Source organism: Megalops cyprinoides, chromosome 15 (assembly GCF_013368585.1).
Source record: "Megalops cyprinoides isolate fMegCyp1 chromosome 15, fMegCyp1.pri, whole genome shotgun sequence".
NCBI classification, from domain to species: Eukaryota; Metazoa; Chordata; class Actinopteri; order Elopiformes; family Megalopidae; genus Megalops; species Megalops cyprinoides.
The window spans coordinates 26139348-26165923 of record NC_050597.1 but is presented as its reverse complement, the minus strand read 5'-3'; the positions used below and the strand labels follow the sequence as shown (position 1 = coordinate 26165923).

Sequence of the window (26576 nt, the reverse complement as noted above, 5' to 3'; positions counted from 1 at the left end):
AGGGGACGCCGGCGTGGCGGTGTTAGCGGGTGGTGCCGGCTCGTGTGCCGTTCCGCCCCGTCACTCGGAAACGCTCCGAAACCAAACCAGGCCGCGCGTCCCCGTTACTGCGTCCTGCTTTTCAACAAGGTGACGGCGGCAATGTTAACGTGGCTTGGCGGTGTTTTTGCGCTCCTCGGCCGCTGGTAGCCAGGGCGGTTCGCACCGCTTGCGTTCAGAATACATTTTTTTGGCAAAAAAATGACTCCCACTACGTTTTTTTTTTTTTGTGCCTTGTCACTGCTCAGTATTGTTTTGAAAGACACCTTGGCGTCCTTGGCGGCGAGCTGACGCGCCCTGTCCCAGACATAAAACGCTGGGCAAAATTTGGCCTTCGCTCAGATGAATTCTGGGAAGGCTGGTGAGTAACTTGTAGTTTGGCAGGAGAGATTCGACGGCATATGCTCATCAAACATGCGGTTTGTTTGCCCTGGCGTTATCTTGCTTTGAAAGACCAGGGTGCCTCTGCATTTTAATTAGCCGACATAGAAATGAAACTAACTTCTGTGGGCTAAGGCTCTGTTGCTGCGGAGCGCAACCATAAATACCTTGCTTAATCTGAGAAAAAAAAGAATCAGCCGGATTTATCGAGGCAGTGTAATGAGTTTCCGGAAACTAACTGTTTGATTTCACCTACTTCACTATTCTTGGAACTTGGATAGGGGAATCTTTCGGCCTTACCCTCTTAATAAAATGGATGTGAAATTGACACGATTTCTTTGATCATAAAGTAACAAGCATGTGAGTGTCCTGTGGTAATTCATGCTGGCAGACTTCAATCACAGCATGGCAAATTAGCCCTCCGGACTCCTGAATGAAACCGCTATGGTCCAACCCGGCGGCTGCGGGCACCGTGTCCATCAGCAGTCAATTTAAAAACGGATCAAACTGGAGAAGTTGAATTATAATCTTTTTTGGCTCACATTCCTTTTGAAAGACATTAATATGAAAGTTCCTTTGATCCTAATATAATAAGCGTATTAACAGTTTTTTTTTTCCCCTTCTTCCCCATCATAAGTATATGAACACCTCTTTCGAAGATAATTAGTATCCAAGGACTTAAATCATCATAATGTAGCAAATTACCTTGCAGGCCAATTACATTAAATTAACAGAAATGCGCGTCGGCGGCTTTGGGCTCCGTGCACTCCAGCAACCAATTTCAACTGCATCAAATCCGAGAACTCAAATTATATTGGCGGAAGAGATGATTAGGAGCCCCGGTGTTTTGTTGTACTCGGAGCACTTGAGGTGTAATGCGGCGCTCTCCGAGGAGACGGCAAGGGGCTCTTTTTAATATGTTCTCAGCGTGGATAACAGAATCATTGGGGTGTGAAAATGCAATCCCGTGTTATTGACGTTCCGGAAGTGGGTGGATGCCAGGAAAGGTAAGGTAATGACCCCCCCCCCCCCCAGACGCGCATATGCACATCAACACGCGTGCGCGTACGCATACACACGAAAACGCACTGCATGGGTGATGTCTGTCGTCTTAGCACCTCAAACAGCACTTTGTATTAGTGTTTCTCTGTTTCGCAGTTGCTGATTTAACAGAGTAGAGGGCGATATTGATGTTTAATTACACGGATTGATGTTTTTTGAATATCTCAAGCAACTTTTTTTTTTCCCCGTTCAAATTTGTTTGCATTATGTTTGCTGTGAATTATAATGGGCGGTACTGTTTTCTGGATTAATGAAAGAAGCTGTTAGAAAAAATATGTTTACAGAAACACAGAATACCTTTTCCAGCCGGTCAGTCTGGCGAAGCCATCATTAATAGATGGTCTAAAAAGCTATTTAAAGTTATATGGAAGAATTAATTCAACACAAAGGTCACCTTAAAAAAGGGCAGCTCTATTGTGGCAGGCTGAATTGAGGCAGATGATTACACTGTGCTGTCAGAGTAATACACACTGTCTGACATATTTGAACCCCGGCTGACTTGAATGACCCCTGTGGAGTATCGTGACCCGAGCAGCAGGGCTGCGTTTGAAATGGAGTTCTGCCGTCCGCCTTGTTGCAGTTAATCGCACACATACAAACACAGACGCTCCGTCCTTCGTTCACTCAGGCCGTGCTGTGTCTGCCCGTGGTGTTACATCGCCGTTGGCGCGATAGCCGCCCTCTCTGGCTGAGCTCGGCTGAACCGGCGCGAGGAAAATGGCGTGCTTTCTTTTCTCGTCAGGTCCTCTGCTGGGCGGCTCGGCGCACACTGCATAAAAAAGACGGAGGGATACGGTGGGAGGGAGGTCTCTGCGGGGGGAACACCTCTCTTTCCCCTCCTTTCTCCCTGTGTCTCCCTTTCTGCCTCCCCTCTCCCACTCTCTCCATCTTTCCCTCCTCCTCTCTCCCCCTCTCTTTCCCTGTCTCTCCACTCGCTCCCTTTCTCCCTCTCTCTCTCTCTCCCTTTTCCAGTCTCTCCCTTCTTCTGCCTCTATCTCCCCCTTTCTGCGTTTTCCCTCTTCACATCTCTACATCTCTCTCTACCTCTCAACCTTTCTCTCTTCTTTCCATCTTCCAGTCTTTCTCCCTCTTTCTCTCCCTTCTCTCGTCTTGTTTCCTTAAGGTGAGACTCGGTTCTGCCTTGGTTCAGAGCTGCCCTTACTTTAAGCGTACTGGAGGGAGGTGTGGTCAAAGCAGCGGAGATGAGAACAGTGTGGTATAATTATTCACCATTCGAGGTTTATTTTCTTGGCATGCTCTGACATCCAGGACAGCTCATTGCAAGCAGGTTTTACATATTGCTTGTTCATATTGATGGATTTTTACCGCTGGTGTGTAACGGTACCATCACGGAGACACAGCCTCACAGGGTCGCATTCAGGTCCCCCTGGGCCAGTCGGGAATACCATGCTGCCTGGCTCTATAGCAGCGTTTCCCAAACCTCTCCTGGAGGACCCCTTCTCCTGCACGTTTTAGATCTCTCCCTGCTCCAACACAGCTGATTCAAATGATCAACTCGTTATGAACTCCTGAAGCTGCTTAATAACAAACTGATCATTTCAGCCGGGGATGCCAGGTCCAAAGGTACGGTGAGGTTCCAGCTCAGTTCCAGCGCCGTCCCCTCCCCCTCTCCAGCGTCAGTGTGGAGCGTGCGCTCACGCGGGCACGCCGCAGATAGGGCACAGTGTTGTGACAGGTATTGCCTTTCCGCCACCCTAGGGACTGTCACAGGCGCGTTGGCTTACTCTCACACATTTAGTCACCCTGTCTCTCCTGCACCTCCCAGCTCACTACACTTGGGTTACATGAGCGCGCCACAGCAAAGGATGCCCACGCTGAGAAGACCGGATTACTCTGGAGATGAGTCCTAGCGATGACGTAACCTTAAGTTGGCTAAAAACCAATTCATAGTCTAAACGCAATTCTATCATCTGGAAAACCTCAAAAAAATATATGTATAATATATATGTATATATATATATATATATATATATATATATGTATCATAGGAACAAAGCAGGAGCAAATGGTGGGCGTTTGTTTGGCAGCATAATTATGTCTCATGTGAAGCCTTAACATAATCAGTCAAACTTGATTTAGAGCAGCTCAGTTGTATTGAGTTGCACATAAATCAAATCACAGCGCAGTCCCGTATGATTGGCGCCACCTTTTGCACGTAAAACAGTTCCTCTCCTAACTAAAGAAATTCTCATCCCCGAAGATTAGATAACCGCTAATTACATTCATGGTCGAGATTCTTCTCTAACAATGCGCTTCTGTTTTACTTAGAAGTTGGGTGCTGGATCCTAATTAGCTTCTTTTTTTTGTTTTGTTTGCCGTACCTAACTTGTCCTGGATGTCAGAGACTAGCCTCATTTCCATATTCAAATTTACATAATGGGGCGAGGTTCTCTTAACAGGTGCCCTTTTTAAATTCCATAAAAAGCGCCCGTCCCTCCAACTCCCCACGCCGTAAAATACCAAATGTCAGTCCCCGGCTTGTCAGGTTTAATAAGGGATCCAGTGCAAACGAGATGAGAAGTTATTCCTACTTTTGAGTTGTCAGGTGAGGCAGGGGCTAAATTGGATGGAAGGTGAAACTGGAGATGCTGGGGGAGAGGGGTTTTTAATTAAGGGCGAGAGCGTGATGAAAAGTGACAACCCACGGCTGCCGGGGGTTAGGGGGTCGACCCGGGAAGGGGTGGCGGGGGGACACAGCCTCCCCCCCTCCACAGCTAGTTTGTGTGGGGAAACACAGTGTCTGAGCATTGCCAGCTCAAACGATAGTCAAAGTCTTGTGTTCTCGCTGACGTTAAGATGTAGCTTAATTGGAGCGGGGCTTGTAGCATCATTCAAACGCTCAATCCTTTGCCAAAAGAAAAACCTGTCACTTGATTTACATTAATCAATTATGAGACGTTTCACTACAGAGGACAAATGGTTTCTAAATAAGGAAGCCGTTTTTTTATTTATTTTGGCTCTGTAATCAAGCCAAGCCGTAAAGCAGGATTTCATATAATATGCGAGATGACGTGTTTTTTTTTTTTTCTTTTCAGATGTGGAAGGTGACTTTAACCTTCGATGAAATGAAAGAACAGGCAAAACGCAGAATCTTGATGCAAGATTTCTATTAAATCTCTTATCCAGTGAAGAAAAATGGGCCAGTCAGTCTGGGGAATGTCATTAGAATCAAATTGTTGCGTAAGCTAATTTAAAGCTGTCTGTTTTCTTTGCATGGAAAAGGGTTTGTCTTTTTTTCCCCCCTGCCACATGTAAGATATTAATCATTTTGACATCAGGTTCCTGTGTCAATAATGTTCCCCAATGTACATGTAATAGCTACATGTTTGCCTTACAGTGCTTGTTTAAAATTATTGCCCAGAGCTGTTCCACCTGGGTCATATTTGTTTAGCAGCCCAAAAGAAATCACAGTGCATTATGGGAGTTGTCAGAGGAGGCATTCACATCGGAGTGTTGTTGGGAAGTTGAATACACATGGAACGGCATTTGTTAGATAAGTCTTCAGTGCCCCGAGGCTCTGTCCAAGGCCGTTCTGAGGGTCGCTACCTCTCAGGATAGCCATTAGCAACATGTAGCTCTAACCTGTCGAATGCAGGGCTGTTAACACCTATCAAATCGCCAGAGGGCCGTTCAGAAGCTGCAGCAACAACTTGGCCAGACAGGGTTGGGTGCGATTTAGAAAAATGGTTGAATGTATTAGTCAATTAGAATTTTTTTTTTCTTAACTGAATCCTTTATTGTCCGTTACTGAATGTTCTTCATTGCTTACCCTTAATGTCCCCCTCCAGACTTGGAAGGTCCATGAACTTCTCTGGCTTAAAAAATAGGGTATTTCGACAAAGCGTAGGTGGCTAAATCATTAGCTATTGGCGAGAGTTTGACACAAGATAAATATTTGAACGCTGGACAGTATTGTTGGAAGAAGGACATTTACAGGAGTTAAAAAAAAATACAGTCTGAGTTATTTTTCAGAATATATATCAGTTTGCATATACAGCATCATCGAGGATCTTTAGGGAGTTGTGTTTCTCCCCTATGACAAGAATGACATGTGTTGCGTTTGTATTACATGTAGATTTTGCATTTAGCTGCGTTTAGTTCATGAAACGGATATGGAATGCTGAGCCTTATGTCACAATCCCTGCCTCATTCTCAAATGAGAAGGAAGAAGTCTCCGCCATATGAAAAGTTGCAGCACTGATTATGTAACCTCGATGGAGTGAAGTCCATGTACTAGCCCATGCAGCAATAGCACTGCCCTGCAAATACAGTGTAGAGAGGCTGGCGGAAGAAAAAAAATAAAAAACAAACCAAAGTGGGTCTGTCTTCCTTTCCAATGTCAATCTGCCGTTCTGGCCATCACACCCCCCACCTCCTCCAGGGACCCGGAGGAGAAACTGCCAGACAAAAGTGACCTACATAGGGGTTTTCCGCTCTGTGTTTCAGCCTCCCCGTCTCGCCCTTTCTCCACCTATCCACCACGGCTGCTTTTACTCTTAAAGCTGTGCTTCACAATACGACACACTTCACTTAGTGCCAAAGAGCGGAGGGGGGGTTGAGGTGGTTGGGTGGGGGGGTGTCAGCGGTCATATTTGGCGTGTTTTTCTGTGTTGGCTGCCGGCGGTAGGTGGAGGAGCAGTTGAGAGCGCTCTTATCTGGCTGTGTTCTACAAGCGCTCATTTGTCAGGTGTACAAGGCTGGCGGTGGCAGCGGCGGCCTCCGTCCCCCAGAGAGCTGACGCCTTGCGCTCGCCTGCATTCGCCCCTGTTGATTTTTTTTTTTTTATATTTGTTTTCTTTTTTTCTTTTCTCGCGTTGACCGAAAAAAGGCTGCTTCACTGGAGGCTGGGCAGGAAAATAAAAAAACTTAAGTCTTACCTATAGGCTGTGATTGGGTGGGTGACGCACAGAGCCCTGAGTTTGGCGTTTGTTACGGGCCGAGGAGACGGGCGGGACCGTGCTGGGGGTGAGGTCAGCGCTGGGGGACTGCGTCTTGCACCTGGTGTGGGTGTTTGAGATGCCCATCATTCGGTTACTGGTTACCTAACCGTGTATGTAGTCCCCTGTGAGCAGAGGATCGGACATCGAATCAGATTATGATCAAGTGAGCAATTTGAAGGGTCTGCCTGCTGTAAAATTTGCAAAAAGCTCAAACTGGGGATTTTTTAAAATTATCTAAATAAAAAAAGTAATAATAATTACGATCATTCTTTCATCTTTCTCTGACATGTAGGACCAGTGGTTCTCCCAGAGTAACAAAGCGCTTTGCCTTTAACGTAGGGGGGCTCTGCATCCACAGGGCAACTGACTGCCCCCCTGCCCCCCCGACGGGGTCGCTCTTCTCAGTCACAGTCCCTATCTGTACTGGTCCCTCGGTGGTGGAATGAGCTTCCCACGGGGGTTAGGACAGCAGAATCACTGGCCATCTACTAATGCAGACTGAAGACTCACCTCTTCAGACTGCATCTTGGTTCCACTTATATCCCCACCCCTTACTAACTGCTACTTCTTCAATGTTAACTTTATCTGTAGTATTATGAATTTGTGTTCTAGTACCTGTTGTATCATAGTATATTTGGCTTTTGTCAGAGTGTACAAGTGGTAGGGTTTGAATAGTGTTATGCTCACACTCACTGGTCTGGGAGTGTTATGAGCCTGGTCTGACACTGTTGCTTGTTTAAATTGAATGGATACACTCATGTTCTATTGCAATGGAACTGGCTGTGGATAAGAGCATCTGCTAAATGCATGTAAGGTAATGTAGGTGTGGTAATTGAACCTTGTGATGAATAGAGTGGAATGGAATAGATTTGTTTAATCCTTGAAACCAGGCACAGTGCTTTACTGAGTGATATAGCTAGGTCATAGAGAGGGAATGGAGGTGATAATGGTGTAGCAGTGGACTTGAGGCACCAGAGCTGAAGTTTTTTTTTTCTTGGTCAACTATTGCTTTTCACGTCAACTGTCTGTTTTGACAGTTGATGTTTGACAGTGGAAAAAAATATATATGTTTCACGAAACATAAAATTATACACACGGCCCTTTTCTTTTTTTTAAGTAGCGGGGAACATGGAGCCCTTATTTAAGGCCACATCATCTGAAAGCTGTTCTTCATCACTGCCACCGGTGAGGGAAAATAAGTAAGCTCCTTTTGTCTTAAAAATTTAAAATAACTGACAGTGTTCCAGCACTGGCTAAAGCAGGCCATCAAATGACCACCGAGGGAGTTCTGCATGTCTACCTTTTATGAAAATTATAATTCAAGTCACCGGTAATGTCTGGTAAGTTTAGTGGTATTGTCATTCTTATCCAATTTAGACATGCTGCGGAAGTTAAATGGCATGGAAAGGGAATTCAGCACTGCTCAATATTTTCTATTTAATGGCCCATTAGGTCTTGGCTATTCTTGGACTGAGGTTTTTTAGGATATTAAGACGGTAGAATCATTAGCGGCTTTGGGCTGGTTCTGCTATCACTCTGCCTGGGAATAAGGCATGCGATTGTTAGCCGCTGCCGCTGACTTCTCTCATAATGGCAGGTACATGTATTTATGTAACACTTCACTTTGCCTTCAGCACCGTCTGTGCATTTCTCATATATTCAGTCTGAAAGTACATTTCTCTGTCCGTAGTGTCAGCCACGGCCCAGATTCGCCGGGATCTCGGTATCTTCTGTCCTTCAGTGTTGAGTGATAAACTGAAGCAAGTGTAACTCTTGCGCATGTTTCTGACACGTGCTGATGTGTGATTAATGAGTGGAAGCAAGTTAAACTTGCTTAAATGTGTTCGTGAACTTGAGGACAAAGATCACTGTGCTTGATTGAATTTGGACTGTTGCTACGCTAATCTGAGATCTGGGAAGCGGTTGGATGTTGTCACGATGCAATGCTCCAGTGTCCTTTTCTGTCATTCTAGAACACGCTTTGTAATGTGCGTCTTTGATTTCTGTGGAGTTTTATCATTCCCGGTCTTGTTGCTTTAAGCTGTCTGGGGCAAGCATTGTGTGGATAGTTGCTCCGTCTCCCAGACAGCGCCATAGACGGTCATCTCTGCGGAAAGATTATAAGTGCCTGTTGTGGGAGCTGGGTAATTCCCCTTTGGAGAATGTGTACCCAAGATGGATTTAGATTTGACAAGCACCTCTCAGTCACAGCCATTTCACTCTTCCTGATTTAGTGGCCACGCCCCTCTCCGTGGTGATGCAGGCAAGGCTAGCCTCTGATTGGCTGATGACTAGAAGACCACCGCCGCACCCGCCTCTGCCTGCTTTGGGAAGAGTTGTGAATGAATCGATGGCGATTCCCCTTTTACCAACCTGTGTCAGAACCAGTTCCGCCCACTCTAAACAGCCAGATTAAACTTTTAACAAGCCCAGAGGGTAAAACAGGAGTGTGTGTGTGCGCGCGCACGCGCGTGTGTGTGTGTGTGGCTGTGCGCATCCATGTCTGAATCTTTCACCACCCAGTTGAGATGTTTTGAACTGCTTTTTTTCCAGTTCATCATGCTCACCATGTCAGCTTGACTGTTGTGAGTGACATCACCATTCATCTGATGCAAAGGTCACAGCGAAATATTTTCCTTTTCCTTGCGCTCGGGGCAAAATTGTTCTCGCCCTGCTCCCTCTTCGCAAGCCTTTGGGAAAGAGTGGGATTTTCCCTGCTCTGCGCAGCGTCTTGCTGATAGCAAATTACTGAGCCTGAAGAAATATCCTCCCACAAGCCAGTGTTACTGGCGTAGATGCTGTTCCCTTATAATTAAGCTGTAACTCTAAAACACTAATTTGCAGTTGTATATTAATGCATCCAAAGAAAGACTGTGTGCACTGTCTTTTAAGCCAATCACAGCGTACAGATAAGCAACACCCCATTGTAGAGCTGATATCATTTTACAGAAGAAAAGCCTTCTGGCCCATTTCACTGTGCGCCAATCAGCAGTTCTTTATAACCCACCACCTCCTTATATGGACCATTTTTTAACCTAGTTAGATCTACTGCAAAAGCAAGGAAATGAAACCTTGAATTTACTTTATCATTACAACAATATCACTTTAGGCCTATAAAATCTATATTTTGCTCACCCTGTCCGTACCACAAAACCTTGTGGCATGTTTTTTTTTAAAACAAATTGTGCTTTTTGTGGGATTGGATTGTCATGGAAGGTTCTTAACGCATGTATAAATCTCCATCACTAAGCAATGCCGGCACAGACCGTAACGTCTCCCTCGCCCCCAGAGGAGACTGTCGATGCGTCTAAGCTGGTTTAGGATGCGCAGCCACGGCGGCGTAACAGAGGTGGGGTGGGGGGTGGGGGAGGGGCGGGGGTGTACGCAGAGCCCCTCCGCTTGCGTTCCGTCTCTCCCAGCCGCCGGAGTGCGGCCAGCCCCCCCCCCCACAACTTCCCTCCCTGTTCTCCCAGTGCAGCGGAGCGTACGCCGCATGAGACGCACACAACAAGCCCCCCGCCCGCCCCCCTGTTTGTGCTGCAGGTGTTTTATTACGCCGCTTGTGGAAAGGGGGTTGGGGTGGGGGGGGTGCAGATTGGACAGCAAAGGTACGCTATCCAGCGGCACAATTGATAGCCCGTTGGTGGCGTCACTGGCAGCAGATTGATTCCGCTTTGAGCCGCGCAGTCCCACAGTAGCCATTTCCCATCGTGCGCTATCGCCCTCCCCCCCACCCTCCCCTACTCCATCTATCGCCTCCCCATCTTTCTCTCTCTCTCTTTCTCTCTCTCTCTCTCTCTCAGCCCCCCCCCCCCAAGCTTGTATTTATGATTCTACGCTGCAAACCCCGATCGTTACGGCCCCAGCCCTGCCGTTCAATTAATCAGGATATCCTCCCAGGATACGGGCAGGCCACCTCGCTCCGAGCCACCGAAAGGCAACGCAAAATTTTGTGGGGGGGGGGGGCGGCATGACTGCTGTAGGCTCAGGTTTGCTTATTCACAGGCTCTGACTTATGGAGTCTCTATTTTGGTTGCTGCGTTTCGAGCGCGGGGGCACAGGGCGTATGGGCGGACAGGGAGGCATTAAGCGATGTCGAGCGTGCGCGCATCTCAAGGACCGAAAGCCGCGGTGAGTCATCGTTCTGGTGGGATTCGAGAATTAATCACCACCCTGGATCCCGCTCCCGCAGCCCTGCACGCGGTCAGCTGTTCAGATACCCCGCGGTCGCGAGGGTCGTCTTCTTTCCTTGTCGGCAGCGTCCTGTTCCCCCACACCCCCCCTCTCTGGAAGTCGCTGTCTCTCTGGCGGTGAATGAAAAGTCGCCGGCGAACAGAACTGTTTGGTCGCGGTCCAACCGGAATTTATTACAGTTTGTCGGAAATTAATTACCGAGTTAGGAGCAGTCGAAAGGTGCAAAAATTCATTTTGCAGGGTCTCTCCTCTCACAACTGCCCTGTCTGTGTAGATAGAAAGCAGTGAAGGTTACGTCGGGCCAGTGTACAAATCCACCAGATTTCCACCCCCTCCGTGCGTATCATAATTTTGTTTATTACTGGACCGAAAGAGCTGGGTCTGAATATCTATTAGATTTTCCCCCTCCCGTTTTGTCAGGAAAGTCTATTTCTGTGCGTTGTAAATCAGTTACTCTTAATGAAATCAGGGCGAATGGCCGGACTGACCGTGAGAATACAAGGGGAATCGGGAAAGAGTCTGTCATTGAGAACGGCCCTGGCGGGGCGGCCGGCATCGCCCGCATCAATCCCCCGAGTGCGCCGGGGCCCCGGATGCAGCGAACGCAGTCCGTCGTCCATCACACGCGTTACTGTCGCACGGCGGTAATTATGCGCAATTTATTCTGCGCTTTAATCTGCGGAGAAAAGGTGTGTGTGTGTGTCTTGTGGATGGGTCTGCTGGTGTCTGAAAGTAACAGAGAGGGGAGCGACGTTGGGCACGCAGATTAAAGCGAGAGAGGTCATCGTCGTTCGGATGCTGGGAAGGAGGACCGCGGCGGCCTGGAATTGCAATATAAATGTAAAGCAGGGAAGCGCTGGTGGCGGAGCCAGGCACAGTCTGTCCCGCTCCATTTGTCTGTGTGCGTCCGCTCTCTGTGTAAACCTCCCCACCAGCACTGCCGCCACGGAGTTTGACAGGGTGTCGCCGGGGTCACGATGGCGGGAAAGGCACCCGATTATCTGCTGGAGGCAGCCCACGTCCAAGCTGGAGATGTTCGTTTTGTCTAACCGTAAAACGCGCCACCCCCAGGTCAGTTACCCTTAACATGCCCAGAGCTGGAGTCTGTGTTTGGCTTTGATCCTTAAAAATGAATAAACTATAATACACAATAAACTGTTGACAGAGGCGTTTGTTGTCTTTAAATCCAGACATAACAAAGCAAGCCATACATAAGAAGAAGGCAAGCTTTATTTCTGGTTCTGTGGCTGTGTTCCATGTGTTCTTTGTGCTAACACGTTACTGCACTGCAAAGAATAGATATCCTCTCAGAACACCATTAATCTTAAAGAGCCGATAAAAACGTGTTGAAAGACTGTTTCTGTTCAGAGCTCACCTAAGGAAGTTTATCTTATAATAACCATGCTTAATCTTCTAATTTCCTAAAATAATCTTCTCTGTAAAATGATTTTCCATAATCTTCTCGGGTAGCCTTCTGAGAATGTTCATGTTACCAAATGTGTTTTTGCAGTGCAGTCTATTCACTGAGCTCCTTGGAGAGAATGCCGATTTAGTAACGGTGTCATGTGTGCTTGTGTTTGGTGCCGACCACTAGAGTGGGCATAGGAGCATCGGCCAGACGGCAGCCAGGCGGTCCCTCTCCACTACCATTTTTCCCAGCAGCCTTTGTGCTTCTCCCAAATGAGCATACCCCCCGCCCCATTTGAATACAACCTCAAACCAAAAAGGATTTCGCAAAGATGAAGTCCGGGGCGATCTTTTTTCTTTCTATTTCACTGACCCAATTAACTGCACAAACGGCCAGCGCTCCGCTCTAAACTCCTATCATGCCGCCGCCGCTCCGGAGCTTTTCACGCGGAATCCGGCGCAGAAAGCGGGGCGGCGCGGATTTAATGGGGTTTGTGGGTCGAGCGAGTGCGCTCCTGCCCGGGCCAATCCTCCAGGGGAGCCGCTTGGCGAGCGCCAGAGTTATTTAAACTTCCATTATGGGCGTAAAGTGCGCTGTCACTCCCCCTCATTGTGATGAAAGACTGCATAGAATTCCATCACAATGCGCAGTTGAGGGGGGGGAACGGCCGAGCTTGGCCCGGGCTCCTGTCACGGCTTTGTCAAGACCGTTCCCGCCGATCCAATATCTTTCTCCCCTCTTCCGAGCGCGCCTCAGCCAATTCTCCACATATGTCTGCGGCCGTCCTACTTATCTGAAATAACTGCGCTTTGTAACGATTGATAAGATCTGGTATTTGGGGAAAATCGAATTCGCCGAGTTTCTGTGCAGTGGCCAGCCCCGACAGCCTGGCCTACATTGTTTGGGGACTGGGATAACGGCGGGGGAGGGGGGGCTAAACCGAATGCGGAGGGGTGCCTGGTGTTTGCGGGAGTCCCTCGTTCTCTGTTTGCCGAGGCTAAATTGAGTTGTGGACTGTGTTTGCCGCCTCAGGGCTGTTCCGTCGTTGCCTCTACATCGTTTGTCATTTTCCCAGGAAATCGAATAATCTGTAATACCCCCTTTCATCACAGGCTAGGTGCTCACCGGGAGCTGTCTGAGAGTCTGCTTGAACTCTTCCGGACCTGATTGGGTTTGGTGTCATTTTGAAATCCGGGACGGAGCCGCGGACCCTCTCTCCTTCTAAACGCATTTCCCAGCGTCTTGAGAACACGATCGCCTTGATTAAGCAGAGCCTATAAAATAATCATGGCTCCTCCGGTTCTGCAAACGGAGGGTTCGGGTGAAACGAAACACAGAGGCACCACCGGATCCCGAGGGCTGTCCCTCGTGACGGATTAGCTGTCACTCACACGCAGGGCTCCCTGTAGCATAAATTCAGCGCGGGGCTCCGGGTGCTGCCGGAGTCAGCATCAGCGTGCAGCACCACGTCCCACTGGTGCCACCTCTCCTAAAGTAACAGCACAGCATGACGCAAAGGAACCAGAGCTCCCAGAGGGCTTTCAAAGTCACTTTGTTTTATGAATGGAAAGCCTGTTACTCAGCCGTAGCCGTTTTGAATTATTTTCAGAAACTCCTCTTGTGTTATCGAATGCAACCCCCGTAAAGCGCAGATGCAGCCAGGTCTGAGATGGTGTTTGTGATTTTGGCACAAGTCCTAAAAGAAGCACATAAACATTTGAAGCACACCACGGTGATATTTGAAGAGGCTTCTGGGTGGCCTTGATTGACATGCGTGACAAAAGATTTACTAGTGCGGCAAGAGAGCTTTGTGGCGCAGGTGGAGGTAATATAGAGGGGGTTGTGTTTATCATTGTCATATTGAATTAGAACAATGGATTCTGAGGATGGGGCTGCCCAGCGGGTCTTCTACTCTGTCTGTGTTCCCCATTGTAACAGAATACTCTTTGTTGACAGTACACTACGAACGGGAGCCAGACGGAATGCAGGCCAGATTGATGGATTAAGAGTGACTGACGGTGTCCTCTCTGTCTCCCCCCCTGCAGTGCTGGACATGGCGCGGCATGTTCCCCTGTACCGGGCCCTTCTGGAGCTCCTCCGGGCCATCTCCACCAGCACGGCCCTGGTGCCCCTGCTGCTGCCCCTGTCCGGCGACCCCAGCGAGGAAGAGGAGGAGGAGGAGCGCTCCGAGTGCCAGACCTCCGTGGGCATGCTGCTGGCCAAGATGAAGACCTGCGTGGACACCTACACCAACCGCCTCAGGTGAGAGAGCCGGGGGGACTCGCGGCGGCACACGCCGTACGGGTACACCCGCATATGCGTCACGAACACGGAGCCCCAGATGGACGGCCAACTCAGTTCAGGCACGAAGCTAGGCAGGCAGACTTCCCCAGTGCGCGCCCTCCGAGATGCCCACAGGTGCGCGTTGCTGCTCGGAACACCAGCGCACCAAAGCCGGGCTTTTTCGGAAAGAGTCGTAGCCCCAGATGCAGAGAGCCTCAGACAGGCAGACGCTCGAAAAGTTGCAGACAGTCTCAGGGGCGCAAAGTTGCAGGAAAACACATCTCCGTGAAAAGTTGGGCTGCCTCGTCAGAACGGTAGTGGAGTGTAAACCGAGCCCCTTTGTTCGGTGCGGCGAAGATTATTCTGGGTAATAGCTTTTTTATCGATGCTCAGGATGCTTCTCTCATGTACTGCGGCTCTGCTCCTTTGAAGTGTTGTCGACGCAGAAGCCTGAGGTATCAAATGTACTTGTGGAGTTAGGTGGTCACTCGGCGCGCGCAGCGCCGCTCTGATAACTCCTTCAGAAACAAAGGGAAGGCTAGATGGGAATTGAACAGGAACACAGCACAGTACCTTGTTGTCAGCCTCCAGGAAGCGGATGTATTTCGCACGTCCTGTGTGGAATTACTTTTACCCTAAAGCAGAAATCGGTAAATAAACAAATTACCTCAACTTTGTGAGAAGTTTGATCCAACCATGGATTATGATACCGATACTTGGTTACATTACATTACTGGCATTTAGCAGGTGCTCTTATCCAGAGCGACTTACATTGGTTACAGTTTTTGACAATGTTATCCATTTATACAGCTGGATATTTACTGAGGCAATGTGGGTTAAGTACCTTGCCCAAGGGTACAGCAGCAGTGCCCCAGCGGGGACTTAAACCAGCAACCATTCGGTGACGAGTCCTGCTCCTTAACCACTATGCTATATTGTCGCCCTGTTTAGCATCTCGTATTTGAATCGAGCTCGATACGGTTCTGTTCTCCCCCATCCGCAAGCAAACAGCAGTCAGCAGCTGGCCGAGGGGAGCTTGGTGGAAGTTATTGATGAGTCGCAGCGCGGAGCACCGCGTTATCTGACGGCGCCTTCACAACGAACAGCTCGCGATACGGGCCCACTGTGCGCTGCCGGCCGGGAGCCGTACATCATGTTACCACGGTAGCAGGTGGACACCGCACGCCTGACGTGCTGGAGGACCTCTCTACCAGCATCCTCATGAGTGCTTTTCAGCGTGTTGCAGCGCCCCCTGGGTTGTCTCAGAGAGGGACCACACTCTTGACTGCGGTTATTGAACGGTGCATTTTCAGTGGGGTGTTGAAATGAATACAGTGTCCTCTTCAGTAAATATGCATGTCAAAAAATGGAGCACATTGCTCGTCTTCAAGATGGATTGCTTTGTTTTGTTCATGCCTTGACTTTTATATGAAGCTAAATATGAATTTCTAGCCCAAAGCCGGCGTAAAATTTATGGCGCACCTATTTTATATTTTCAATTTTATGTGTGTTAGGTTGTCAATTCAAGATAAGAACATCCCCAAAGATGCTCCTACTTTTCAGAAAAATTGGAAGGATCACCTCAGCGAACGGCAGCGAATCGCAATCTAAATATGCCCAGCGTGTTTTCAGCAAGGTGTTCCCAGCCATTTGAAGCGTGCGGTAAAATGGCCCGTTTCTCCCCGGGGGCTGCAAGCCTAACTGGTGGCTGGTATCGGCGCTTATCAGCAGCACAATTAGGATTAAAAGGATCGAGTTGTGCAGCCTACACAAAGCCTGATGTGCGGAGCGCCGATAACGGCCTCATAAGCATCATATCCACAGCGATCACATCATCCCCGCTCCGCGGGCTGCCGCGCACCGCGGAAGCGCCTCTAATGAAACCGGCCCGGGGGCGACGCCGAGTGTGACGGGCATCCTCTTATTTCGCTGTCGCTCCCTATCCGCGTCTGCCGGCCCCACACGCCACGACCCAGAATACCAGATGAGGATGGCGTCGCGGGAATCGCCGGGCCCCCGCGCCGTCGCCCGCCCTCCGCGAAGCCCTGGCTCGCAGGTGTTGGCGGACGGGGGGGGGTGGGGGGGTGGAAGGGGGAAGTAAGCGCTCAACTCCGCGAAAGGTCACTCAGACTCACTTTTTCCGCGACCTCGATGTGACCGCAGGGACCATCCTCGTATCTCTTTCCTGCAGCGCACAGCGCATTGTTTCAAGGGGTTTGCAGAGACTCGCCTCGATGAAGTAGTTTTTTTTTTTTTATTATATTTTGTTTTTCTCCAGAGTCTCATTATCAACATGAAAGGGACTTTTGTTGTTCACAGCTGCAGTAACTGCTAGAGGGAAAGGACCTGTGTTTGTGGAAGGTCTCGTTTAGAAAGGGTGACTGGTATCCACAATCCAAAAAAAGGCAAGATCAGCAGCATAGCAATTTTGTGTTAAAACAAAACAAATAAGAATGACTATGTTTGCCTGTTGCCTACCATTTCACCTATAGGCACTCCTTCAGCTGGTTATGAATAACGGTAATTGGCTATATTGAGGCCCCTGGACTCATAGACCCCTTTTACAATGACCTGGGAGCCTAGGTTTTTCTTGGGATTTCCTGGATTTGCCTTTGCAATAAATGGATCCTCCTGGGTGATTGGACCTGAGACCGCTACCCAGCTCCAGAGTTGGGTTCATCCTGATAAATTTCTAGGTCATGCTGGGAATCATTATTTACATATGGCAGGCTCCTCGCATTTTCATCCCCCATTCAACTGTTGTTGGTTGCCCCTGCGCTCACGGTTAATGTCATGCAGGGCATCGGAGAAGTAGTCCTTCTGTGTAGATACTGACAGCAAGGTTATGAGTTCTTGTTCTGGTAAATACACGCAATACGCCTGATTTTATTCCACCTTGTGTAATGAATAATCTTGCTGATTATGTAGTAAGGAAGTAAGTTAAATCTCCCCATATAAGTCTCCTCTAAACTTGGTATTGTGTGTCTACATGACTCGCTGTTCTCTCCCGGTCTCCTCCAGGTCAAAGAAAGACAAGAGCAAAGGGGTGGTGAAGGCAGAATCCTCGGACCCGGAGCCAGAGGGCCTTACACTGCTGGTACCGGACATCCAGAAAACAGCTGAAATTGTCTACGCTGCCACTACCAGCCTGAGGCAGGCCAACCAAGGTGAGGCCTAGTCTTGTTTTGCACCATTTCTCGCCTGGATCTAACTGAGTGTTAAAAATGGCAAAGGTCTTGTATTGTTAGCTCCTTCCTTCCAATTTCCACTGAATTAGTTTGCTCTCAGTGTGCCCTGTCTGCTCATTGAAAGACAAGACAAAGTCCTGAGGTTTAGTTTCCAGAAGTAGTAATTCACTTGGCCTTTCGCTGCAGTCGGTTAGATTGGGGACCTCGGGAGTGGTCAGACTGCAGTAGCCGATTTCGCGAGCAGGCTTGACCAGACGCCCCCCGATCGTCTGACATGCAGCGCTGGGCAGCAGTGCAGCTCTCCGCAGTGTGTTGTGATTAAAGACTGTCTGTCGAGAGGTCAGAGAGCGCCTTCCCTCTGGCACACAAATCCATCTCAGGGATCCCTAATCCAGGGATCCAGGGACTCATCTCCTTCCTATTCCACCACTCCTCCCCACCTCCTCCCAGACCAGTTCTGCGGAGTCTGCACCTCAGGCAGTCATTGGGGATTGGTCACGTTTAAAGTCAATGATAACTTTCCAAGCCTGTAGCCTCTGGCGTCTAGCCTGTTTCTCACCACCACTGTTTTTTGATCAGGAATTACTTGTAAACATGCCACAGTTGGCACCTGAGGCAGTGGAGGGAGAGCCAGGACAGTCATTATTGAGAGAAAAAATTGTACTTGCAAATGCAGATCAGGATAAACCTTCAAAAGGAAGCCACAAAGGATGTCTATCTTCTCCCAAGTCATGCACGTTTACAACTTGACGTGCGATGGCTGTAATCCCAAAATGGTGTCCGTCTCCTTCCCTAAGCTGAGAGGCCAAGTCGGCCCTGTAGATGAGCCACAGAGCTGTGAGCGGCTGCTCACCAGAAAGGGTGCAGTGGGGGCTGGCGGGGAGCGCGCTGTGGGGAAGGCTGGAGTGTGGCGACTGCGCCGGAGGCCGTAAAACCTGCCGCCCGGCCGTCTCCTGCCAGCCGTTATTTAGCATCCATAAAAAGCAGCTCTTCGATACGTCTGTGCTGCATGATTTACTGTGTGGGGCCCTCTCTTCCCCCCCCACCACCCGGCCATGCACCACACATTATTAATTAGCTCTCCCACCTCCCAGTCACTCACTGCTCTCAGCCCATCAATGGCGGAGTAAGTAAATGTTGAGGGGCGGCCTGGATGCCAAATGGCGGATCGATACGCTGTCACTTTACATAAGGAAATCCATATGATAACAGCCTCTAGATTCACGGACAGACGTACCCCCCCCCCCCCCCCCCCCATGCCTCATCCATTCCAAAAGGAGGGATGTGTTTAACTGTTTAATTAGTACTTCATCTTAAAAATGTAAGGACAGGCTAACAAGGGCCAGATCAGACAGGCCCTGGGTGCACGGTGTAATATTGAACCGAATGTTCTCGTCCGTCAATACCCAACATAATGTGCCACTCGGAACAAAAATAAATTAATGTATCGATGCCTGGGCTGTGCGCGTTTCTCGCCCCACAAGCTCCGGTAATGGGTCAGTTAAATGCGCCGGTAATTTAATGGGAAGTACATCTGTTCAGGTAACAATACGTAAATAGTGGGAAAATGAAGAGCGGCTGAAATGTACGATATACGCCGTTGATTATCTCGATAGATTTACTGCCCGCTGTTTTCGGCATGGGGAGAAGTTTGTCGGCGAGGAGCTGATGGCGTATTAATTACAGGTTATTCTCAGCTTTCTTTGACAGCGCTCTATTGTTGATTGGATTGGAATTTTTTCCCCCATGTGCTGTCTTGTATTGCATTTCATAGTGATATCTGTATCTGTCAGCGTAAGGATGAGACAGAGTGGTGCAAATGGGGATTAAAGCGAGTGTTCTGATTAATGGATCCACAGTGACTCATGCCGTCCTCAGTAGAATTGGCTCCGGTCAGACTGAGGCATGATTGCAGATTTGCTCGAAATGCTGGGCAGTTATTTGGATTTCAATTTGGGGCGTTTAAAAGGGATCGTGACCACTCGTCTGAAATGGTGGAGCTGAATTTGCCTCTACTGAAATGTCTTTTATTTCATTCGTGTGTCAGAATTAATGGAGAGATTTGGGCTGGGGGGGGGGGGTACTCGTCCACACCTTAGACCTGTGTTTCCCATGCCACTCAAAGGGCATTCACACTGGTTCTCTAAATAACGTAATTTCAGGGGAAGTGTCTGGTTTGAATAAACAAGGCATCTATACGGTTTGTATGTTCTTAGCTTGTCTAGCCGAACACCTTCCCTCGGTTTGAATTGTCAGACACTTCCAAATTCAGTTGCCGTGTAGAGCTTAAAATTAGTGTTGTTCTTCAGTTGTATGGTGAGTGAAATTAAGTCGATGGTAAGGTAGCCTTTTGACACTTCACCTGAAGCGGTGGCTTCCCTCCCATGTTCCTTTCTGTTTTCTTCCACACAGAGAGGAAGCTGGCCGAGTCTTCCAAGAAAGCTGCTGCCCGACCAAAGCCCCTTTCTGTCCTGCGCTCCCTGGAGGAGAAGTACGTCGCCGCCATGAAGAAGCTGCAGTTCGGTAAGTGGCGCGTAGTCTTGGGAGACCGCTCCCCCAAGCCCTCCACTGTGTGTTCCCTCTCGTGTGGTGAGGCTGCCCAGTACACCGAGTTCCTCCCAGAACGATCCGTAACGCGGTCCAGCTGCCCGGCCACAGAAGGCTTCTCTGTCTGTCACTTTCTATCCCGGCACCGAATGATTGATTACAGGACTTCGTTCTGCCGCAATTGATTTTTCAAGCGGGAGACGTCCCTGGTAATCGCAGCTGACGTGAATGTAAATAAGTTAGCTCAGACCCACATGCAAAAGCAAAGGAAAAATTTGACAGAGGAGCGTCTCCCAAGGATGTCGTTGGAGTTGATGTTTGACCGCAGCAGCACTCGGCTGCCGTTTTAATCTTTCACCCCCTTCCCTCCTCCCGCAGACACGTTTGAGATGGTCTCGGAAGACGAGGACGGCAAGCTGGTGTTCAAGGTGAACTACCACTACATGTCTCAGGTGAAGAACGCCAGTGATGCCAACAGTGCCGCCCGCGCCCGGCGCCTGGCGCAGGAAGCTGTCACGCTCTCCACCTCCCTGCCCCTCTCCTCCTCCTCCAGCGTCTTCGTCCGCTGTGACGAGGAGCGGCTGGACATCATGAAGGTACGCGGAGGGTCAGCCGCCCCGGGAGGCCCCGGGCCCGTCGATATGTTTTCCTTTCATTATTTCTGAGCGCCGAATAGGTCAGCGAGGTGTGTTATGAAATTTTGAAGTAGCTGTTGATAGTCTCGTTATCCTTACCTTGCTGAAGTATTGCATTTGTCTCAGCACGTCTCTGTGTCTGTAACGGCTGTATAACTTTATTGACCAGTCTGTTTACATTCATATTCACTTGCACAGAATACTGCTCCTGTGTGCTTGTCCAGTGTTGTGGGTATTCTGCGTCTATGGACCATTTTATCCACACTGGTACAACAATTGTGTCAAAGAATAAATGTCCAGTTGGGGCAGTGGCATGAATTGAGCACTCGAGCAATCCTGCCACAGAAAGTAGTTAAACTGAAGGGGTGAAGAGCTGCTATCGCAGATTGCACTTATTTCGTTTTTTTCTTCGCAGACATCTCAGACATCTTTGGGCTGTTCATGCACACGTGTGCTCAGCCTTGGGCTCAGACAGATGTTTACAGTGAGCTTGCGATGTAAATCCATCTAAAGGTCGAAAGGTCGCAACAGTTACGCTCTTCGGGGGACTGTTACACAGGCCTCTGGTAATTCGCAGCTGGTGAATATGGCTGAGGCGGCGTACGCGTCACGCGGTTGCGTTTGCGCTTGTTGACTAAATGCCTCGTGTTGAGACTCGTATTTTGAAACAAGCGTTCGCAACGGTCAGAGTCATTTTCATTGACATTTAAATGGCTTTGACCCCAGACCTGATTAATGGCAAAGTCTTATTCGCTAAATGTCAAAACCTCGTATCTGTTTAGACCTCTTTTTGTGAAGCTTCAGTGAAATATCATTCACTGGAAGCAGTGGGAGAGGCCAACGCTCGGCAAAGACCGGGGTGCAAACTGCGACACAGATAACTGGTTATCAGGGCTCTTCTCTAGTGTCCCGCCTTCCCCTGAGAATTCAGGCTTTTACCAATATAAGGCAGTCTGTGCATAATCAGTTCCGCTGAGAACAGGGGCAACATACGGTGTTACGGCATTAATAGCTGAAGAGGCTTGTTTCAGATTCCCCCCTCTCTTCCAAGTACATTAAAAGTGTTGAGCCCGAATGTTCGTGTCAAAATATACTTAACGCCTCAGTGACGCCGCCGCTGCCTTCCAGCAGTTTTTCAGTGAAACATACAGCGGGGCTGGAATAACAACTGAGATGCTGCCGCTTCTTAGGCCTTGCATCAGTTATTCAGGGATCCCCCCCTCCCTTAAACATACCCTTAACATCAAAAATCTTGCACTGTTCCTGTATTGAGGGCTTTTTTCTGTCCAGACGTTCTCCCCCTCGCTAGTTTTGACCCTCCCTCAGCCTCTGTAATACCTTTCCAGGCGGGCACAGTGAGATGGCCCAACGCCTTACTCGGGACACGTTCGTTTGTCGACTCGAGAACAAGCCCTGCACTTAGGATTCCACAAGCTGGAGCCATCCGTGCTCACCGAGCTGGGCAGTCAGAGCCTGAACCCTGGGGTGTTTATGCTGAGCAGATGCACTACAGCGGGTCTCAGATTGGATTATCCTCAATTTTCAGGGCAGAGCGGCAAAACAAGGAAAATCGGGACCCTCTCTTGCGCGCATCCTCCTCTGGTGCATAAGTACCTGTGATTTAGGAGCCCTCATCTGGTCAGAGCATGTGCAAGTGGTCTTCCTCCCAGATGAGATTTCCTCATGTTGACTCCAGAGAGGTGTTGGTACAGATGTAGTTCCCACACATCAGCGGTAGCAGGGAGATGGGTCTGCAATGCTGGCGTTCATGGTTTGGTTATGTTTTTTTTGTTGTTGTCGTTTCAGGTCCTGATCACAGGCCCTGCAGACACCCCGTACGCAAACGGCTGCTTCGAATTCGACGTGTACTTCCCACAAGACTACCCCAACTCACCCCCCCTCGTCAACCTGGAGACCACGGGGGGCCACAGCGTGCGCTTTAACCCAAACCTTTACAATGACGGCAAAGTGAGTAACTGCAGCCGGACCACACAGTGGCACGTTCAGAGTGCCCCGCCCCAGTCGGTCAGTTCAGCTTCAGCAAGCCAGAAAAGTATGGGTGCTTGTTCTACTCAGGAGTCCGCATAATCATTGTTCTTGCGGATACATACTAATAAATATCTGTAGCTTAGAGACACTTGTGCAGCATGAAAAGATATTTGCGGTTGTGGTCTGGTCAGCCCTTTGTTAAAGACTTGAGAGAGGCACCAGGTTATACCCGCGACATTGCTGGCATTAAATTAAGAATGAGTGTAACAGACACCTCTTTGCTGTAACCGCGTTTTGAGTAGGAGACAGAGAGCTGGACCAGCGCGGTCTACCTTTAAGGTTTTATTTTTGTGTGGAGATGAGGGAAAAGCAGAGATTTCTTCCCCGTTGAAAGCGGTAGAGGTGCTCGAGCCTGCCACATCTGCTTCTCCTCATTAGTAAGGCTCTGACAGTGAACATCTATTTTCATAATGGAAGGAGACAGCTGCTCCAAGAATTACTGTGTGCTTTATAGATCAGAGACGCGATTCTGATGCGAGGTAAATGTGTCCTCAGTTTGCGGTGGGGGGGGGAGTAGCCCGTGCTGTTTATGGATGTTTACCTGACCCAAAGCTTGTTTTTAAAAAAAGCTCTTTGTCTCTGTGCTAAACCTTAGTGACTGTTTTAACTGCTTGTGGGGACCTTTTGCAGGTGTGTTTAAGTATACTCAATACCTGGCACGGGAGACCAGAGGAGAAGTGGAACCCTCAGACCTCTAGCTTTTTACAGGTAAGTCGGTATTATCGCGAGTTATTGTGAAGCTAATTATCATGGTTTATTTAGATTAGCTTTGTTCATGCATACAGCGGCTACGTTTCCCGCTGCATGAATGCCCCAAGTAGCAGTTTGGGAGTTTTTTCATCCTTCAAAGGGGGCGCGCCACTCTGGACAGCCAAAATCCAGCAGGTTGAATCGCGTATGTCGCCCTGTAACTCTTCTTGAGGGCAAGAGAGAACTCATCTAATCGCGCAGCTAATTAGCTGAAATGGGTGATTAAGAGCTGAGGTGAAATTAAACCCGGGCCTCCCCTCTCGGCCCCCCGGGGCTGGAGCCGCGTCAGCTTGGCCCGCGGCGCACCTCGCTCTACATCACTGACAGCCCTGCGCTGTTCTCGCTGGTGTAACCGGATAAATGTGCTGACAAAAGGCTCAGTCTCAGACGCGTATCTGTGATTGCTGCCTCTCGAGCCCCACCGCGCTGTCTCCGGCGTGCTGGAACCAGCCGCTTGATTCAATCTGGCCAGAGTGTCTTCTAGGCCTGCTGCTGCAGTTATATCTATCAGGGTAATAAAGCTATAAATCTCAGAGCCGCGGGAAGAGAGGAGCTCGCACAGTGCTCAGAAGGGGGGGGGGGGGGTACACACTATGCTCCGAGGCTGTTGTACTCCCATCATGCCTTTCACCAGCCAGCCTCCGCCTTTCCTCACCATGCCCCCCCCCACAGCCACTGCTCTGATAGCCAGCGCTGCCAATTGACACAATGCCCCAGCGCCTTCTGCTTAAGCCTTCTGCTAAACCCACATCTTCACCCCCCACCCCCCCGCGGATCACCTCTTCGTCACAGATCCGTGTCTGTCACAGATCAGGGATCCATTAACCAGCCAGGCGTTCCCTGTGTATATTGATCCCCGCAACAGCGGGCTCCTTTGAAACGGCCCCTTTTTAATTCCTCCATCTGCTGGGTTGAGGAGAGTTCATAGAGATGTTTCTCATTGATTATCATTCTAGTTAGTGCAGGGAATCGATAATGGAAATCGGGCACAGAAAGGTGGGGTGGGGTTTGCGGGGGAGGGGGGGGGGGGATTGATTCGGGAATCAAAAGCAGATTTCAGATATCGCGCTTCGCGGGTTCGCACGTGCGCGGTAACGCGGTCGGGGTCAAGGTGACGGCGCCCCGGACCTCGCACGTTCCCCTTCGGAAGCGCCGCGGCCGTGCTCCTTCAGTCTCTGTCTGGGGCGTGCAGAGCCTCCTCCATTTTAATTTGCGCCTGGAATGGAATGCATGGCGTGTTCCCAGTCTCCTTGAGACGAGCGGGAGCATTAATTGGATCATTAATAAAGATTTATTGAAGGCTTTTCTGTGACGAGGGTAGAACACGAGCATTTTCCACAAAATTTCAGCGTGAATTTGTTGGGGTTTTTTTTTTCCCCCGATGTGTTAAGGAGCTTCTTGATTTAACCATCATGCTGAGTATCTTATTGTTATTTGACGCCAGATCTGTCGCTGTTCTCTGTGGAAGGGTTTGTTCTGTGTTTGAAGCCCGTTTTCAAAAAAGGTTTGAGTTATACAGCCCAGGAGATCTGTTCTAGTCTTTTGCACCTTTATAAAGTTGAATTCAGTCACTCTCATATTTCAGTGGTTTCATTAGGGAGGATAAGCTGTACCACCGTAGTCAGTCTGGCGTTTTATTCTGACAGATTGCTTTTTTTTGTGTGCGTTTGTGTATGTCTGTGTTCGCGTGCGTGTGTGTGCGTGCGTGCAGGTGCTGGTGTCGGTCCAGTCGCTCATCCTGGTGGCGGAGCCCTACTTTAACGAGCCCGGGTACGAGCGGTCGCGAGGCACCCCCAGCGGCACTCAGAGCTCCCGCGAGTACGACGGCAACATCCGGCAAGCCACCGTCAAGTGGGCCATGCTGGAGCAGATGCGAAACCCCTCCCCCTGCTTCAAGGAGGTAAGCACACGTCCCAGAGTGCAGTGGGGCTGGGTGGGGGGCCCATTTGCAGTCCTGAGATAGGTGTCAGGGCTGGTTGGGTATGCTGGAAATAAGAATGAATATAAAAATATCTAATTCCTGTTTTATGGTAGTCTGTTCCTTGATGGATTCAATTGTAGCTTCTCATAGGTTTGATATGTTACTGTAACATATTCTGTAATTATGTAATTGGTTGGTAAATAATTTGATTTGATAGTCTAATCCCCAAAATATTTGCTTGTAATTTTTTTTACTTCTCAGTTATCTAAATTCAAACAGTATTTTTCCTCCTAAATCCTCAAACGGTCAAATTTAATTTTCACTTCTGTCAGTGATAATTTTAATGACTACAGTAATTAAGAAATGAAAAAGCAATGCTTTCATCTAGTCACTGTAATCCAGCAGTTTTAAACCACGCCTATAGATAACCTATTGGTTCTCACTCTGACTTCACATCTGAAGCTGTCTAATTGTACATTCATTCATATTTACTCTTTCCGCCGGTTGTGGGTTAAGAGGAGCTTGTCAGCTGTTGGCATCAGCAGCAATGAAACTTTCCCCCTGGACTGCGGCTCAGTTCTTCAGTAATTTCATGCCACCACCTCACTTCTCAAAACTGGCTGAGGCGAGAGAAAAAAAAAAAGACCCGTCTCCTTTGGGAGGATATTAGACAGCGGCAGACAATAAATTCACTGTTTATTAATATCCAGGTAGATGATATCCTGTTGGTGTGCTCCCATTTTTTTCCTCCCTGGCCCCCGGTTCTGATCTCCCTGCAGCCTTGGTATGGGCCAGTGTAGGCAGATAGCAATCAGTCAGCGGTGCGGCCCGCGGAGTGAGGGACGATGTTTCTAACGATTTCCAGCGGGCGGGCATGACGCGGGCCCCGCACGGACGCTGCCTGATGGAGGGAAAACGAGGCGGCCAGATAAATCCCGCTCTGCTTAAGCTGCAGGAAGCAGAGCCCCATCACTCAGCAGAGGGAGCGGATCGCTCTCGCTTCAAACATCTTTTTTTTTTTTTTTTTTCCCCCTCCCTCTCTTCCTCTTTTCACTCGGTGTTCCTCGAGTTTTACCCCCCCGAATCTTTGTCTCTTTCTTACTCTGTTCACTTTCACTCATTTTTTTTTTTTCCCCCTGCTCACTCTGTCTCTTTTCT

General features: G+C 49.1%; 1 protein-coding gene across 1 annotated transcript in view; it reads left to right on the top strand.

The window, feature by feature from the left end:
- The window catches only part of birc6 (baculoviral IAP repeat containing 6), a 129908-nt gene that overhangs the window by 93086 nt on the left and 10246 nt on the right, over positions 1-26576 (top strand). The window contains exons 66-72 of the mRNA XM_036546560.1: positions 14091-14307; positions 17350-17495; positions 19929-20039; positions 20442-20659; positions 22505-22666; positions 23378-23455; positions 25209-25396. Coding sequence (XP_036402453.1) covers positions 14091-14307; positions 17350-17495; positions 19929-20039; positions 20442-20659; positions 22505-22666; positions 23378-23455; positions 25209-25396 — 1120 coding nt within the window. The remainder of the gene's footprint in view (positions 1-14090; positions 14308-17349; positions 17496-19928; positions 20040-20441; positions 20660-22504; positions 22667-23377; positions 23456-25208; positions 25397-26576) is intronic.